The sequence below is a fragment of the Glossina fuscipes genome, unplaced genomic scaffold (genome assembly GCF_014805625.2).
Source record: "Glossina fuscipes isolate IAEA_lab_2018 unplaced genomic scaffold, Yale_Gfus_2 116, whole genome shotgun sequence".
Taxonomy (NCBI): Eukaryota; Metazoa; Arthropoda; class Insecta; order Diptera; family Glossinidae; genus Glossina; species Glossina fuscipes.
The window spans coordinates 1280131-1296080 of record NW_023998459.1 but is presented as its reverse complement, the minus strand read 5'-3'; the positions used below and the strand labels follow the sequence as shown (position 1 = coordinate 1296080).

Here is a 15950-nt window from a genome sequence, read left to right as displayed (position 1 = left end):
GAAAGCCTAAAAACCATTATAGTTGGTAGGCAGGAAGGGAATTTCAATTATTTTTTTGAATCTATCTTTATAAACAGATAAAACAGATGTTTGCAACATGTTGCCATCCAGAAATCTGTGTTATAAATTCGAAAAACATATATAATGATGTCAGATTTTCCGACTATTCAATTCCTTACCTATTATTTGCTGGTGGAATGCTTAAGGTCTCAGAGGCTGAACAGAAAATATTGATTTAAAGCCTTTTTACGAACATTCACCCAGACCATCTAGATGTTCAATACAAATGCCCGTTGTCCATGCCTGCTGTGATAGGTTATCAAATTTCGTTTTGCCCAATAACAGATCAGAGCTAAATGATTGCTTTCTTAACAAACTATTGTTGCTGGTGCTCTTTCTACTTTTAAGTGCACCAAAGTACACTCAAAAAAATGAAACATATCCATATTATATGGCATAGCCCGCAACGAACTTTGCAATTAGGAAATTTTCAACAATACATCTCGTGGAAAAAGATTGCGTTCAAAGTGTTACTCCTCCAAGAGAACTAGTTTCCCAAAAAAACATACATATGCACTTCTTTTCTGGCCCAACGCTCTAGTCATCTTATTAAAGCATCTAGCCTTTGATGTAGGAGAAAATAGGATGCTTTCAGCCGCATCAACAATATAATGCCTTGCAATGGTAGCTAAAAGGACATTAAGTTCAATTATTCTTTTTACCCGACCTTCTTAGCCGGACCGCTTAGTTTTGGCAATCATAGAAAAATGCATAATATCAATAGCATATATCGAAATGCCCATAAATTCAAAGGTGGGTTTAGAGGAATTGATGACAAAACGGCTGAGATTACGAAAAGTGAATCCTAAATTATATAATGTATTTTTTGCCACATCTCTTTTCGTATGCATTCAAAAAAAGGTTTGTCATTTTTACTAACATATTATTTTTTTTAATGTTGGGTTTTAAGTTAGTTGTGGTGCTCAGTCACCTAAAGAGAATTTTAATTTCATATAATTAAATATCTTCTTCGGTACATTTTACATACTCATTACAAAAAGCTTTTTGTAACACGTATTGATACATTTCCTCTTGATTAAGAGCATATGATGAAATTAAATAACGCACATTTGTCTATTTGCCCGTTCGCCGATTGGAATCACTCTTACGCCTTCAAAATTTTATCTTCAAATTTAATATTTGTAATCATGTTCATCAGGTTAGTTCATGGATTTACGTAACGTTACTATGTAATTGACGATTTTACTTGGCTTTTATAACTTTAAATTCAATCTAACGTTCTTACTCAAAGAAGTCGCCAGCTCAGTCAAAAAAATGTATATGTGAATATGACGGCATGCGAAAATATAAATTTTAATTGCAAAATGCTGCCAAATAGGACAATGAATGCTGTTTGAAATACGATACGTACGATACACGGTACGCATGACAAGAATGACGCAGTCAGCATTCTACCTTCCAATCGAATATGAAACCCAAGTTAGTGATGGGTATTAACAAATTGGTCCCGAACCGAATATAATTTCTTCCTTCTTTTATCTTGCTTTACTTTTCTTTTCCTTTTCTCTCTTCCCTCAATTGCTAAAAGCTTTTGTAGTCTTCTATTTTACAGCAATTATGTTCATTTATTTTGTTTTCAGTTTATGATTAACGTCTTAATTTAATGGATTTTTTTTCTAAAGAAAACCCACCACCTTATTTTTTTAAAGTTTAAAAAAATATTTATAGTTTATTTTCTCTTTTTTATGTTTTACTATTTACAAAAGTTTATCGTCAGTGGTTTATAAAACAGGTTGCATTCGTAAGGAAAGGTTTTACATCAATAGAGCAAAAAAAATAAAATAAAAAAATAAATCGAAATTTGTTTCTTAAAACTAGAGCTTATCATATTATCACGTTTTTTTAAACTAGACATAGCAAAACTAAATAAAATAGTAGACATATAAATTACATTAAGTAAAGAAATTTAGGCGAAATACTTTCCAAACAGATAAATGACTTAAACTAAATCATTAATTTGCAAATGAAAAAAAAAAAAATGTTGCTCTCGGTAGTGTTTGATTTAAGTCTTAAGTAATCTAATTTTCTATATATTTATTTTACTAATGACTTTCTCTTAATTTAAAAGAATATAAAAAAATTTGTAGGTGAATAAATTACAATAATGCGAATTGGTTAAAAAAATGCGTAAGTCTGTTTAGAAAAAATGATATAAACAAAAATAAAAGGAATGTATATATAAAATAATAAATTCAAGGGAACACAAGTGTCAAATACCTAGTATGATTAAAGAAAGCAAGAAAAAAATATATCTCTAATAATCAATCGCCAAAAAAATCTTTAAAATAAACTATACATTAATAAATATGTCAATTTTAATTATTCAATCGAAAGAATGTATTTCTCGAAGATATTGTTTGTAGATATTTGCGGCAAGCGAAGAAAAACTCCCCGAAATTTTCTCTTTTTCAATACTTTTTGCCTTCGAAGGCTAGGCGAAAAATTTTTCAAGCCAGCTATTAAAAGTTCTAGGCTCTAAGGGCTAATGTTGAAACAGACTTCAGCTTTCATATTGACAGAAAGAGATGGAGGAAACAGACTCGACATTTCTTTTTATTATTTGTGTTCACAACGTCATCTTTGAACACCGCTATTCTTGTGAAAATAAAAAGCAAACAAAAAAGTGATGGTTCTCTTTCTTAGAAATAAAGTGCTTATTGGAGTTATTAAGCCCGACGCTTTCGTTGGGATAATGGGAACCTACTTTCCGAAAGAATCACTTTATATATAATTTAAACTGAAAATTCATTAACGTATTTGCTTAACAATATATACAATATTTTAAAGATAGCTTTGGAAATCAATTTCATTCCATAGTTAGTCAAAATATCAATAAAGAACTTTCTCTTATTATTCAATATAAAAATAATCACTTTTTGTCTTATTTATATTTGTATTGGAAATCTACTATTCCGGCAAATTCCACTTTTTTTAAGATTTGCCATAAATTCCATTAAGCTTTGTTTAGTCTTATACTTCTTTACTTTGAATTTATATCTGCTTCTAGTTTCAATTTCTAAAATCTAATCGCCTGTGTTTCTATGTTTAAAAAAATACTAAAAATTTCCTTTTGTTCAACTTTTCTAATTAACAGCTTTTCTAATAATGTTTCAGGAGAAAGTCTTTAAAACTTACAAAAGTGTATCGATATTGATTTTAAATATTTTATGCTACCTAACTATTATCAGTTACTATACGGCGCAGCCTTTACGAGTGCCATACATGATTTTCAATTCCGGATAGATGATTTTGCGTATCAATTGATTTGTTTTACTGGCCAACATTGCTCGGCGATTGTCCTTTTTTAAGACTTTAATTCCCGGTTTATGAACGAGAAAAGCATTGTCCAATATATGGAATTCATAATCTAAAACGCACAAAGCGTAGCCCTGATAGACAACGAAGACCAAAGATTATGTTTTATTGTGATCTCAAAGATTTTATTAAAAAAAAAAAACAATGATTGGCTACCTGTGTCATTTTATCACTTTTGCCTTCCCAGCTTAAGCGTTCGTCGTAGTGAGGTTCAGCATGAGTTCCAATATAAATCGGCTCCCAGTGCACAAAGTAACCGGTACGTTTACCTATGTGGAAGACACACAAGTCATCTGTTTCATTGGCTGCCATCCATTCTTTAGATTTTGGTACACCATGGCAACTGGCACATACGCGCTTATGGAATGGTATTGCTTTACCTGTACGAAGAAACTCTTGCAACTCGGTTTTATCACGTGGAACTGGAGCACTACCCTCCACTTCAAATATCGACAAGGGGAAAACGCTAAAATTCAAAGTCATTAAACGTTTTTATCGAAAATTTTTGTATAGAAGAGAAGTGCTGTTATAGACAACCATTCTTTTTAGAGAATATCAATTTTCGAATACCCGACAATACGTGACATTTTTAGCAGATTGCGGATTATTGCTATAAAAAAAATTTTTTTTTTTTTTTGCTGATTCGCTTTCTTGAAATGAATTTGGGAGTGACAGACAGTCATTTTCAAACTAATCCACGGAATTCCAATTAACACTATCGAAATCAGCTATTTTAATTTTTCAACATTAAATTGTAGGTAAACAAAGGGAAGCGAATTTTAGCTGAAGAATAAATATATTTTTTAAGTCGCTTACACTGAGTACTTGGATATACGTACACATTTACATTTGATGAACATAATATTTAAAGAAAAAGAAGCAAGGATACTACAATCGGGTAAGGCCGCCGTTAGATACTTTACACCGTTTCGCCCTAATGGGGTTTGTTCACTCATTTTTTTAATAATACACCAAAAACTATACATTATTTCTATGTAAATGCGTAATTCTCATGAAAGCCAATTTGTTTGTTCAATATTGTCCAACATTTTATTATTTTCGATTGCTTGTGTTCGGTGATCATCCTTGCGCCAAATCACATCAGTATACCGAACTTCAGCACAATATCTCGAATATTGTGACCAGAATATTGAACCAAAAAAATACGCGGACAGCCAAGCTTAGATTCAGAAAATGATTTATAATAAAAATTGGATCTATCTATCTCTATCTATTAAGTCCCTCTGGACGTTAGATACGTCCGCAAAGCATTCATTTACCCTGTACGACAAGTCAAGTCAAGTAGTATACAATTAAACATCATTCCTATTTACCGTGGTGCCGTCCGATGCAAGTATGCCTCGTTACGTGCAATCATTTCTAAGAACTTTTTCATTAAACCTGGGCTGGGATATAATTCAATATCCGAAGCTAAAATGAAATGCGTAGTCGCTGCATCTCGTGCTATATTTCGGCCAACATTAACTGGATATAAAAGTTTCTTCTGCGTTTTGTATAGGTGACCCAGAGAAACATTGACGTACGGCGCAGGCAGACTGCAATTGTAGCCCGTTTTGAGGACAGCATAATGCTTGGGCACGGTTTTTGGGATATGTTTAGTACTGAAGAATATGTGAAATGTGACAAACATACGCACAAGGTTACTCTCGGGCAGACAGCCCCTCAAATACTTAATGGAATCTAAAGTAGGTTGAAAATCAGTACCAGGAGCATGCATCGCAATGCTAATAGGAGCATTCCATCTAAAAAGAGAAGATTGTAAAGCAATTAAAGGAGATTATATATATGCCCAACTCATTTTTTAAACGCCCGTTTTTTAAACGGTTTCGATATAACATGATTCACCAACATTTTTTTTTCGCCGGCCTTCTTGTTCTAACACGAATCAAAGAAATAAACATTTATTTTAATTTTAATTGTGACAGTGTTTGCAGAAACTTGGATACCAAGAATTATATAAACAATTTGAGAAAACAGAAAAAGAATGCCACCGAAATGCTTTATAACACGACAAAAACTAATAAGGGAGGAAATTCTTGATTTGAAATATCTACCGATGACAACATTTTTGATCTAGTCCGTAGCAAACGTGCAAGCTTGTTACGAAGTAGCGAAGAATAGTTGGGAAATTGATATTTTTTCTAATTTCAATTACACAAACAATTTTTATAAACACAACAAACGTAACATAACCACAAAGAAAGATAATGCAACCACGTTGTCTTGGACTGAATATTAACTGTACGCCAATATAAATTTGTTTTTGTCATTATTACTTTTCTTGCAGGTTTTTTTGGAAAGTTTGTAGACTTTTTTATCTTACATGATTTTTCAAAATTGTGGATTATATTCCCACACGGAACACATCTACCATGTAAAAAAAGAGTTGGGGGGATATGCGTTATAATTTTCTTACCTTTCTAGCAACGGTACTAGATTATCCAAAAACGTGTAATCTGAATGAGTTGTGTAAGTCACGGCCTCATGACATTTTAAAACACCATGATCTGCTCTTATATAATTGCTTAAAACCCAAAAATCTCCTCTTTGAAGAATTTCTGGTTCAAAAGGACGATCGTAGCACTTCAATAAGCTACGTAGCCGTTCGTCAAAGTCTTTTTCGTCTCCAGTTACTATATAACCATCAGTGTTAGTGTTGTTAACAAAATTCTGGGTTTCACTGGCCGAATTTTGGCCTATATTCCCTATAACCAGAGCGGGATCTCCGATATTAGGATCCATTTCGGGAGTATCGGAGTCCTTAATCGGTTGCTGCGTGTCAGTAGCTCCCGGAAATCCACCAGCGTCACTGGGAGCGGACGGTGATGAAGTTGGAGCTTGCAAATAAGAAGATGAAGATGGCTGTTGATCCTATATTAAAGAGAGTAGTTTATAAAAATCGTTAATATTCCTGTTTACAAAAAAAACTTACATTTTTTACTAAACCATCTTTGGCCATTACATTCACTTGTTGCGGTTGCTGCTCTGCTATGAAGAATTGTGAGCCCGCAGTGAAGTTATTATTACCGCCAATCATTACATGACTGCATATGTACAAAATAACTGCAATATTTATTAGAATACTACAGCGCAGCAACCAGTTACGTCGCGTGAACATTTTCTGGCCCAACGGTTCAAAACGCATTTTACTAAAATTGATAAGAAAGATATAATGGATTTATTAAGTAATTTGTTAATAATTTATTATCTAATCGTTCCTAGATTTCTTATAAGTTTTCCAGTAACTTAACTCTAAGAGGCTGACATCTATCTGATCATATTTGTCAGTTTTCAGCAATTTTAAGTTTACCTAACCCGTTACCGGAGGTTCCATACATACATGTTTCCTTTCTTAGCCGTGCGGAGCTGGTAAAATTGTTTGCACAAATATGTTTACGCGAAAACTTGAAAAGCTTTTTAAACCTTCCATAGACTTCATACACCTATTTTATAAATTTGCTTGTTCAGGCGAGATGAAACTAATTTGTAATTTTTTTGAATTCTTTTATTTTTATTTGAAATTTTTATCAAGTAATATCTAGCGGGAAAATGTACGATTTGTAATTAAAAATATAGCAAAGATATAAGATATATATACATAGACTTTATGGGAAATTTATTTCGTGCTAAAATAATTTTTAATACCAGACTGTTTAGATTTAACCTCAGCATTAACGGGAATTGGCGATTTTTTGCCATTTTGTATTTTAGGTTTCTTTGTTTCAGGAGACGACATAGTTTTGCTTTTAACTAAGGATTGGTTCACAGATTTTGATTTCACGGTTATAACAAAGCCATCGTCATCGAGAAATGTTTGAGGTTTAACATCTGCTTCTTTCTTAATATCATCTAGCTTTCCTTGTTTTTCTTGTGGCGATTCATCTTCTTCGTCATCGGAATCGATAATTCTCCGCCTCTTGCAACTGTTTGACACGTGAGCTTCTTTGTCTTCCAATTCCACATCAGAAGATATTATATCTCGCTTCAAGGCTTCCAGCTTTTCTTCTTCATCAGAAGACTCTATTTGCTCAGCATAATCCTTCCCTTCTGCTGCGTCTTCTTCCCCGAAAAGTTGTATGGACGCATTAACGGGTTCCTCTCCAGTAGTATTGGTAAATGAACAAGGCTTTTCTTGTTTCTTAAAAAAATCTTGTTTTTTCTTTGGGGCAACTTCCAGTTTTTTGATGTTTTTAGATTCATCAGATTTTTTCTTAGGAAGGCCCGCAGTAAAATAAGTATTAATCCCTTTTTGGTTTTTAATAAGCTTTGTAGGAGAATTTTTATTAGAAGTTCGCTTGTCTTTAGAACTGGTTTGGAATTCCGTAGGAGAAGTTTTGCCAACTTTACAGCTTGTTGCCAACTTTTCATCACTATCATATAGTCGATCATCTGTTTTACAGACTGTTTGTACGTTTTGATATACTTTATTGCGAGCAGATTCTTTTTTTGTTGAATTTTCCTCTAAGGTTAGAGAACCATTCGCCTGGTGTTTTAGGACTTGTTTTAATTTAGCATCCTTTGCTATAGCCATAGGTTTAAAATTTGCGCCTGCAGACTTGGCTCCTACAAAAATCTCTACTGAGTACAGCATAGATTTTAATTTCTGCAGCTTACATTCTGCCAACTTTGATTCTTCGACGATTTTGCCTAGAATAAAAGATTCATGGCATTAACATTAAGTTAAAACAAGCCAAAACACTACAGTAGAGTACCATTAAATACGCTCCGCTAAGTCGGTTAATAAAGTTATTCATACAACGACTTTTCAAAATAAGGTCTTATAAGTGAAATAGTCGAAAAAGTGGTTCTTTGTTGGGTCAAAACGAGTAAGCTTATTAAATTTGATCAAGACCTCAAAATTGAATGTTAAACAAAAAAAAAAAACAGGGACAGACATCAGCAGACATTAGACGGACAATAAAAGGAGTTGAATGTCAAGTCATCGTCCGCACAAGTAGGGTATAAAAACATCAAATCAAAAAGCTGAATTTATTGATTCTACTTACAAACTTCTCTAATACTGTCTTCCTTTAAGTGCTCTTCAGCCCACACAGCAAAGCGTTTATCGTATTTGCTTCCATTAATCTGCTCTTGTTCTTTTAAATAGAGCAACAAAATTTCTTGGACATCTTCGAGTTCCAGTTCATAAAGCTCCAACAATTCAGTAATTAATAAGCGGCGATCAAAATTAATAGTACTATTTTTTAAATCTCTTTCTAATTTCATTCGTGACATTTTTTCAAATTATGCAGGCAGTCTATTACAAATTGAAAATGTTCTCACAAATGCTTTTTTCCCGATTACTATTTTATTTTCACAACGTTCGTAGATTACATTACTTCATTTACAAGAGTTGCGATAAACAAGCGGAATGAAACAGATATTTGATGCAGGGTTGCTGCTTTTATAAAGTTTCTGTTATTAAAAGAAAAATGGTCACGATTGTGTTGGGGGACTTTTGCCGACGGCTTTGGAATTAACATAAAGTTCGCTCGTAAATTAGCAGAGTATATTTAACGTTGGCTTTGCTTGCCTTTAGATGTAAATTAATGTAAATTAATTTAAAGTTAAAAAAGTAAAGAAAAACCGCAATTTTATAAGCGGCTTGTATAAACGGTTTAATTATTTTCTGTTCATTTTCACTTAATTTTATTTATTTATATGCTTTATTCACTACGCTGTTGTTTTTGTTGTTAAATGGCCGAATTGTTTTTTATTGATTAGCAGAGAATTTGGAACAAATTGGGGACTTTTGCCGACGGCTTTGCAAATTAGTATAGAGTATTACGTCCTTTCTGTAAATTAGCATAGAGTATTACGTTCTATCTGTAAATAGCATAGAGTGTTACGTTTGCTCTGTAAATAGCATAGAGTATTACGTTCTTTCTGTAAATTAGCATAGAGTATTACGTTTGCTCTGTAAATAACAGAAAATTTAGCTACTGTTTTGTTTAATTTGATAATAAAAAAAATTATGGCGGTCTACTTTTAAGCTAACTTGTAATATTAAATAAGTTCAGTTCGCGTATTTTCCAAAACACTAAACATCTAGATGATAGAAGAGCAAAAGCGACCAAGTCAAGGAAAAAGTCGGAGAGTCGGAAACAATCGGGAAACCATTAAAAAGAATAAGAATTTCATATATATATATATATTTTTATTGTGAATTGTACAGACCCTCAAACGAATAGATCGCAAAGATCTATATATCAAAACAAGTGCACCATCGAAAAGTAGACAAAGTTGAAAAATGCAACAACAAATTCGGTAAAGTAAAAAAGCCTTCAACGACGTTATGCAGTATAGCAAACGTTATGATCGTTTTATGAGTTGTAGCTATTCTTCCTTACATCAGACCGAGCATATGCGTTTCATGTGGTCTTGGTAGTTGCAGTAGATTTTGCATTGATTAGTTTGGGCATTACAAATTAGGCTCAGCAAGAGGAAGACCAGCAAAATATATGACTACCAAGAGAAAGACCAGCAAAATCCATTATGATCGTTATGTCTAGATGATTCAAAAAGAAGACTACAAGAAAAAAACTGTATGGAGTGTGCAATAAGACGGATCCGAGTTAGTTATCTTTTTACGCAGATTAGTAAAAAAGAGAGGAAAATAATGTGCCACATGCGCTCTTTCCATATGTTTTCTTATTTGCCGAGCGTCAGCGGAACGACGAAATTAGCATATCCTTCCAGCAGATTGGGCGATACTTTGTATACATATTAATAAATGGTAATTTTAGATAAAGCGAATGGAAAAATATTTTCACTGAAAGCAAAATGAATAAGAGTGCAACTACATAAAAACTTTTCTTGCTTATGCGGTTGCACACTCGTTGCTTTCAATATGATTAACATAAAACGTCCAAACGTCATAAGGCAGAACTTGTTTTATTTTTATTTAGCGCTAACACTCACGAATTTTATAACAGCGTACAAAAAAAAAAGATATGTATTTTCATTTATCAAAATGTTAAATTCAAAAATTCGTTCTACCTTCCTAAATTCAGTGAGCACGGAGTTTTCCTGTTTGGTCTTCACTGAAACATGGTTGAAGCCGGATCTACATTCGTCGGAACTTTTCCATAATTCGTTTCAAGTTTTCAGAAACGATCGTATGTATCGCAATGGTGGTGGTGTTTTAATTGCCATTTCTTCGGCACCCCCCATCTATTCGTTTGAATTTCCAGCTACTCCCGATGTTGAATTTATCGCCATTCGAGTGAAATTTCCTAATAAACACTTATATGTGACCTGCTCCTATATTCCCCGAAATTCGGATATCTCTGTATATAAGAAACAGGCCGCCCTCATTTGTGAAGTGGCCAAGCAATCTAAACCTACCGATATTGTCCTTGCGTTGGTGACTTCAATTTGCCTCAAGTCAATTGGTTTTACAGTGATAGTTCTGGCTGTTTGATTCCTACCTCAACATCTGATAAAGCCGTTGTGTTCTTCAATGAATTATTTGATAATAATTTAGTTCAATACAATGGTACCCCTAATTGCAATGGTAGATTTCTTGATCTCTGCTTTGCAAATTTTCCTGAGGTTTGCGTTAATCGTTGTCTTCCGTTTAGTTTACCTGAGGATCCATATCATCCAGCATTGGGTGTTTCCTTTCATTACAAGTATGTTGGTTCGTTGAACTTCTATAACGTTCAAAATTCAAATTCTTCATATAAACTTTATGATTTCCATAAAATCAATGTTTCCATACTAAAATCACATCTTTCTCATATTGTGCTCGATTTCTCAGGGGGAAGCATTGATAGCTTACTGTCGTCGTTCTACAATATATTAAATCAAGCTATTTCTGCATCCGTTCCGATCAAGCAGTCTCGTCCTCGAAGCAAGAGTCCCCCGTGGTTTAATAAAACAATTAAATACTACAAGAATAGGAAAAACAAGCTTTTCAAAAAATTTTCGAAAAGTGGTTCTTCTTTCGACTATTTCGCTTACTCTGTTGCAAGGCATAAATTTAATTCCCTCAACCGCCAATACTACTGCAGATACCTTCAGTTTGTTAAATCCTCCTTGTTTGCTAACCCTAAATACTTTTTTAATTTCGTTAAATCCAAAAGAAAAATCTCCATAAATCCGTCGTTTGTGTCTTTTAATGGCTCCGAGTCCTCGGATGATTTTGAAACCTCAAATCTCTGTGCGGAATACTTCCGACAGAACTTTTCAACTGCCAATTTTGATTTATCGGTAAACTATCCATATCCGATTTCTAATTCGATTTCAATTCCTAACTTTGTTATATCTGAAAATGACGTTTTTGAAGGATTGAGCTCTCTGAAATATAATTGTTCGCCTGGACCTGATGGAAGCCCCTCATGTGTACTCATATCTTATGCTGGCGAGCTTTGTGCTGTTATCTCAAAGTTTTTGAATAAATCTTTGAATTTAGGTGTTTTCCCTTTGTGTTGGAAGACTTCTTTCCTTATTCCTATTCACAAAAGTGGTAGTAGGCAACTTGTAGAGAACTACAGAGGCATTGCCAAGTTGAGTGTCTTACCTAAACTGTTCGAGCGAATTGTGGCTCAGTATATAGCCTTTTCCATGAAATTGTATATTTCTCCTTTCCAGCATGGTTTTCGAAAGCGAAGATCTACGGTGACCAATCTGTTAGAGTTTACTTCTCATGTTTTCAAGGCTTTTTCTAGTGGTTCTCGCACTGATGTCATTTACACTGACTTTAGCAAAGCGTTTGATATGGTTAATCATAGACTACTTAGATTTAAAATCCAGACCTCTGGCTTTCCTCTCTTCTTAGTGGAATGGTTAAGCTCTTATCTGCATGGTAGATCATTCAGGGTTTTGTTTAACCTCATTACCTCGGATGAATTCCCCGTGACTGAAACTAGATCTAAATAAATGTAAGAAGCTTTCTTTCTTAAGAAGGAAGTCGTTCAGTACTCAATACATCATTGATTCGCACAGGTTGGAAAACGTCGATTCGTTCATAGATTTAAACGTAACCTATAGTCGAATAATAGGTTACGTTTCAATTTGCATATTGAGTCCTCGTTAAGCAAAGCTAGGTCCGCGCTTGGTTTTATAAAGAGGTGGTCCAAAGAGCTTGATGATCGTTACATTACGAAAAGGCTTTACACGTGTTTGGTTAGACCTATACTTGAGTATGCCTCTGTTGTGTGGTCTCCTTCATATAGGTGCTACGTAGATTCAATTGAATCTATACAAAAGCAATTCTTACTGTTTGCCCTTAGGAATTTGGGTTGGGACCCGATTTCCACTCTTCCACCCTATGAAAATAGGTTGCTTCTGTTATCCTTACCGTCACTCGAGAAACGTAGATTTGTTCTTGAGGTTTCCTTCTTAATCAAATTAATAAATGGTGCAATTGACTCGCCCGCATTACTTCTTAGGCTTTAATGTCCCTAACCGCTTCTCTAGGCACTTTATGTTGATAAAGCTTAGTCAATGCAAATATAATTTTGAACTGTTTAACTCTCTCAGAGTTGTTTGCAAGAACCTAAATGACGTCTATCATTTATTCTCATTAACGGACTCTTTAAAGTCCATTAAAGCAACATTGCTTAATACGCGCTATTTACCTATGTCGTACTTAAACTGACTTAACCTTAAATATGTCATTATGAGTCGAAAATTAATTTGTTGTTAACAATTATCGGTTGCCAAGCTTATGCATGTTTGCGATGGCTTAGGAGTTCACTTGCAATTTGTTTCTGTATCGGTTGTGGGTGTGGCTCTATGCTAGTTGTGTACATGCTTTTTTTTTTTCTTTTTTTCCTCCTTATTTGTTTTATTGTACTTATACTAAGTTTTATTATTAATTAATTTTAAGATTTACCTAAGAGTCAATTGAACTCGACTGCCATTTTGTTTTAGTTGAGTTTCTAGTATAAGTGGAATAAATAAATAAATAAATAAATAAATAAATAAATAAATAAATAAATAAATAAAAAAATAAAAAATTACATGAATTTTGTAACTGCTTATAAAAGAAAAAGATATGTTATAAAATATAAAATTTTTTGTCGAGCATTTGAAGGTATTTCTTTTAATGTATAAAGTAGCAGATATATTAATGCAATCTCATATGTCAAAAAAAGTGCTGTGAAACGTTAAACTTTTCTTATGTTGGAGGTATTTGGTAATATAACCATTAGAGATTTCTGTAAAGATATTTTACAATAATAAGTACCATGTATTTAAAAATAAAAAGTTATTAATTCTGGTTTTAACAGACATCTAACAATTTACACATTCTTTACAATGTTCACGCTATTCCATTGTATTCTTTATCTGATCTGCTTTACTTTAATATGGTTCAATTTTTAATTTTTGCTTCCATCGCGAAAGAAAAAGGCATATTAATTTTGTTGTTGCCTTTGCAACATCCATAAACAAGCGATTGATTAGGCGTTGGCTTATATGCGATACGGTAAGCTTCGGTTATGTCCGTCGGTGCATGGGTTTTCGTTGTAATCAATATAGCGAAGCCAGAGATGGCTAAGTAAAACATGGCTTTAGTCATCCATGACATTTAAAAATGGGTGTACCTTTGTTTATAATAACTAAGAAAATTAAGATATAAAGAAAGCCAAACATTTCAAAAACTTCAGTCATCATTAGATTATAATATACACAGTGTATCCGACTCATACTTTTAATTTACCGATAAAAATTGTCCCGATTGTGCAAATGACATAGAAAGCTTTACGTCAAGTAATTCAAAAAAAGTTTTTCAAGTTTAAGACTGTTTAAGACTGTTTAATGACATTTTATATAGTTTCGATCCGGAATTTCGCTATTTTAACAAAGTGTTTACAACTGTTCAAGACTGTTTAAGAGTGTATAATAAGATTTTATATGCTTTCGATCTGGAATTCGACAGAAAATTTCAATCAAATTTCAAATCAAATTAAACAACGGAAGTAATAAAATTTCAAAATGCAGTTATTCAATTAACTATCAAAGAAATTTGAACACATTAAATATTGAATTTATTCATCCATATTACGATGTTTATAGTTAGACGTTCTGCAATTAACTAAACTAATCTACCGGAATTCTCAGCCACATGAACACCTTCGGAAATATTTAATTTTCAAATTTGTCCGCTTGCTTTGGTTCATGATAAAAATGAAAAAATTTGAAAAACCTTAATTTGCGCGTGAAGTTAACGATTCTTAATATGGAATGATTGGATTACGATTGTTGATCACTTTTCAGCATCAATTATTAAAAATGTTTACTTTTCAATTTTCAGACAAATACTTTTTTAATTATTGAGAAGTGTAAACAAATGTGAACGCTTATTCTCAGATGTTGGCAATTTTTATACAAATTACTGAGAATAAGAAAATAAACAAAAAGCATTAAAAATTTTGTTACTTAAGAAATGTGTGCTCTTCTTTACATCTCTTTGCAGTTTATTAAATAAATCACGACTTAAATATTGCATTTTCTTTCATGCTTTGCTGTTTTTTTGTCATGTTGGCTACCATCAAATTCGTCGTTACCAATGCCATATTCCATATTGATAGGTATAATTTTTTTGAATAAACGGCGACACCGGCATAACCACCCGTTTACACAACCAATATTCTATATGCAAATACTACTACAGCTTTTGAATTCATATGTTTTTGTAAATTTCTTTCACACCACCTTTTGAATTCATATGTGTTGTATATTTCTTTCACACCTTTTGAATTTTAAACAATTTCATATGTTTTTCAATCGAATTTCCGATTTGTTGGTATATCGCCAATCTTACTTCATACGAACTGAAAGGCGTTAAGCTTTCGTACAAAAGTTCATAAAAGTTTTGCATAATAATTTCTCGATTCTTTAATGCAACAGGCGCTTGTAAAGAAATAGACTAATTTTTTCAATTATTCTCAATTGTACACAAACTATTGGTAACATTTGAGAGTAATTAAATGAGCGAGTCTGAATATAGTCACATCTGGGAAAATATTGAAAAAGTTAGTCTGCATTTGTTTACAATTGAGAATAATTGAAAAAATTATTCTGCATTTGTTTACAATTGAGAAAATATTAAAAATAGGAAAGGTAGAGTTTTACATTTCCATATACTGCATTTTACAGAACTGTGAGAATATGGTTAAAACGCGATTCCGGACAGTACTGGCCAAGTGTTTGTCAGTATATGCCATCAGGATGTACATGTATCGGTTATGTCCAAGATACCCGTCAACTGTACATAGGCCAAGAAAATGGCACCATAATACAATACTCTCGGAAGATTGCAATCGCCTATCCATTTTTTTGGAATTTTCGTTCCATGATGGATCAAAAGCAAATCGGTAAATGAATATGTTTAAATTTAGATTATTTGATATTGTATTTTTGATTTGTGTTTTTATTTTTTTAAAGGTATTCGTCAACATCATTGTAGAAACTGTGGAAAAGCTATTTGTGACAATTGTTCCAGTAATCGTGTAAATATTCCTAATATGGGATTTGAATTTGATGTGCGTTGCTGTAATCCTTGTTACAATCAATTGCAAACT

At 32.9% G+C, this 15950-nt stretch overlaps 3 protein-coding genes across 8 annotated transcripts in view; 1 reads left to right on the top strand and 2 right to left on the bottom strand.

The window, feature by feature from the left end:
- Positions 1 to 2208: 2208 nt before the first annotated feature.
- The window catches only part of LOC119640269 (beta-1,4-glucuronyltransferase 1), an 87725-nt gene continuing 73983 nt past the window's right edge, over positions 2209 to 15950 (bottom strand). For 5 of the 6 annotated variants that reach the window (XM_038038173.1, XM_038038176.1, XM_038038177.1 and 2 more), the window contains 5 exons: positions 6350 to 6566; positions 5834 to 6288; positions 4731 to 5159; positions 3553 to 3862; positions 3273 to 3470 (listed from right to left, as the gene is read on the bottom strand). In XM_038038173.1, coding sequence (XP_037894101.1) covers positions 3273 to 3470; positions 3553 to 3862; positions 4731 to 5159; positions 5834 to 6288; positions 6350 to 6562 — 1605 coding nt within the window. In that variant the 5' untranslated portion in view covers positions 6563 to 6566. Of the gene's footprint in view, positions 3471 to 3552; positions 3863 to 4730; positions 5160 to 5833; positions 6289 to 6349; positions 6567 to 15950 lie in introns of those variants that run through there. The other variant, XM_038038171.1, reaches the window with a different exon arrangement.
- On the bottom strand, positions 7034 to 8884 carry LOC119640193 (uncharacterized protein DDB_G0286299). Its single transcript, XM_038038033.1, has 2 exons — positions 8424 to 8884; positions 7034 to 8064 (listed from the first exon to the last, which is right to left on the bottom strand). The coding sequence occupies exons 1-2, from the start codon at positions 8650 to 8652 to the stop codon at positions 7034 to 7036; spliced, it is 1260 nt and encodes a 419-aa protein (XP_037893961.1). The 5' UTR covers positions 8653 to 8884.
- LOC119640192 (WD repeat and FYVE domain-containing protein 2-like) overlaps positions 15484 to 15950 on the top strand; it is a 42151-nt gene continuing 41684 nt past the window's right edge. Inside the window, exons 1-2 of the mRNA XM_038038032.1 lie at positions 15484 to 15743; positions 15814 to 15921. Of these exons, the coding sequence (XP_037893960.1) occupies positions 15587 to 15743; positions 15814 to 15921 (265 nt within the window). The 5' untranslated portion in view covers positions 15484 to 15586. The remainder of the gene's footprint in view (positions 15744 to 15813; positions 15922 to 15950) is intronic.

Excerpts from the sequence above, each read along its gene's own strand:
- LOC119640193 (XM_038038033.1), bottom strand. The coding sequence starts at position 8,652 with ATGTCACGAATGAAATTAGAAAGAGATTTAAAAAATAGTACTATTAAT. Across the intron at positions 8,065-8,423 it reads AGACAGTATTAGAGAAGTTT|GCAAAATCGTCGAAGAATCA; the intron begins GTAAGTAGAATC and ends CTTTTATTCTAG.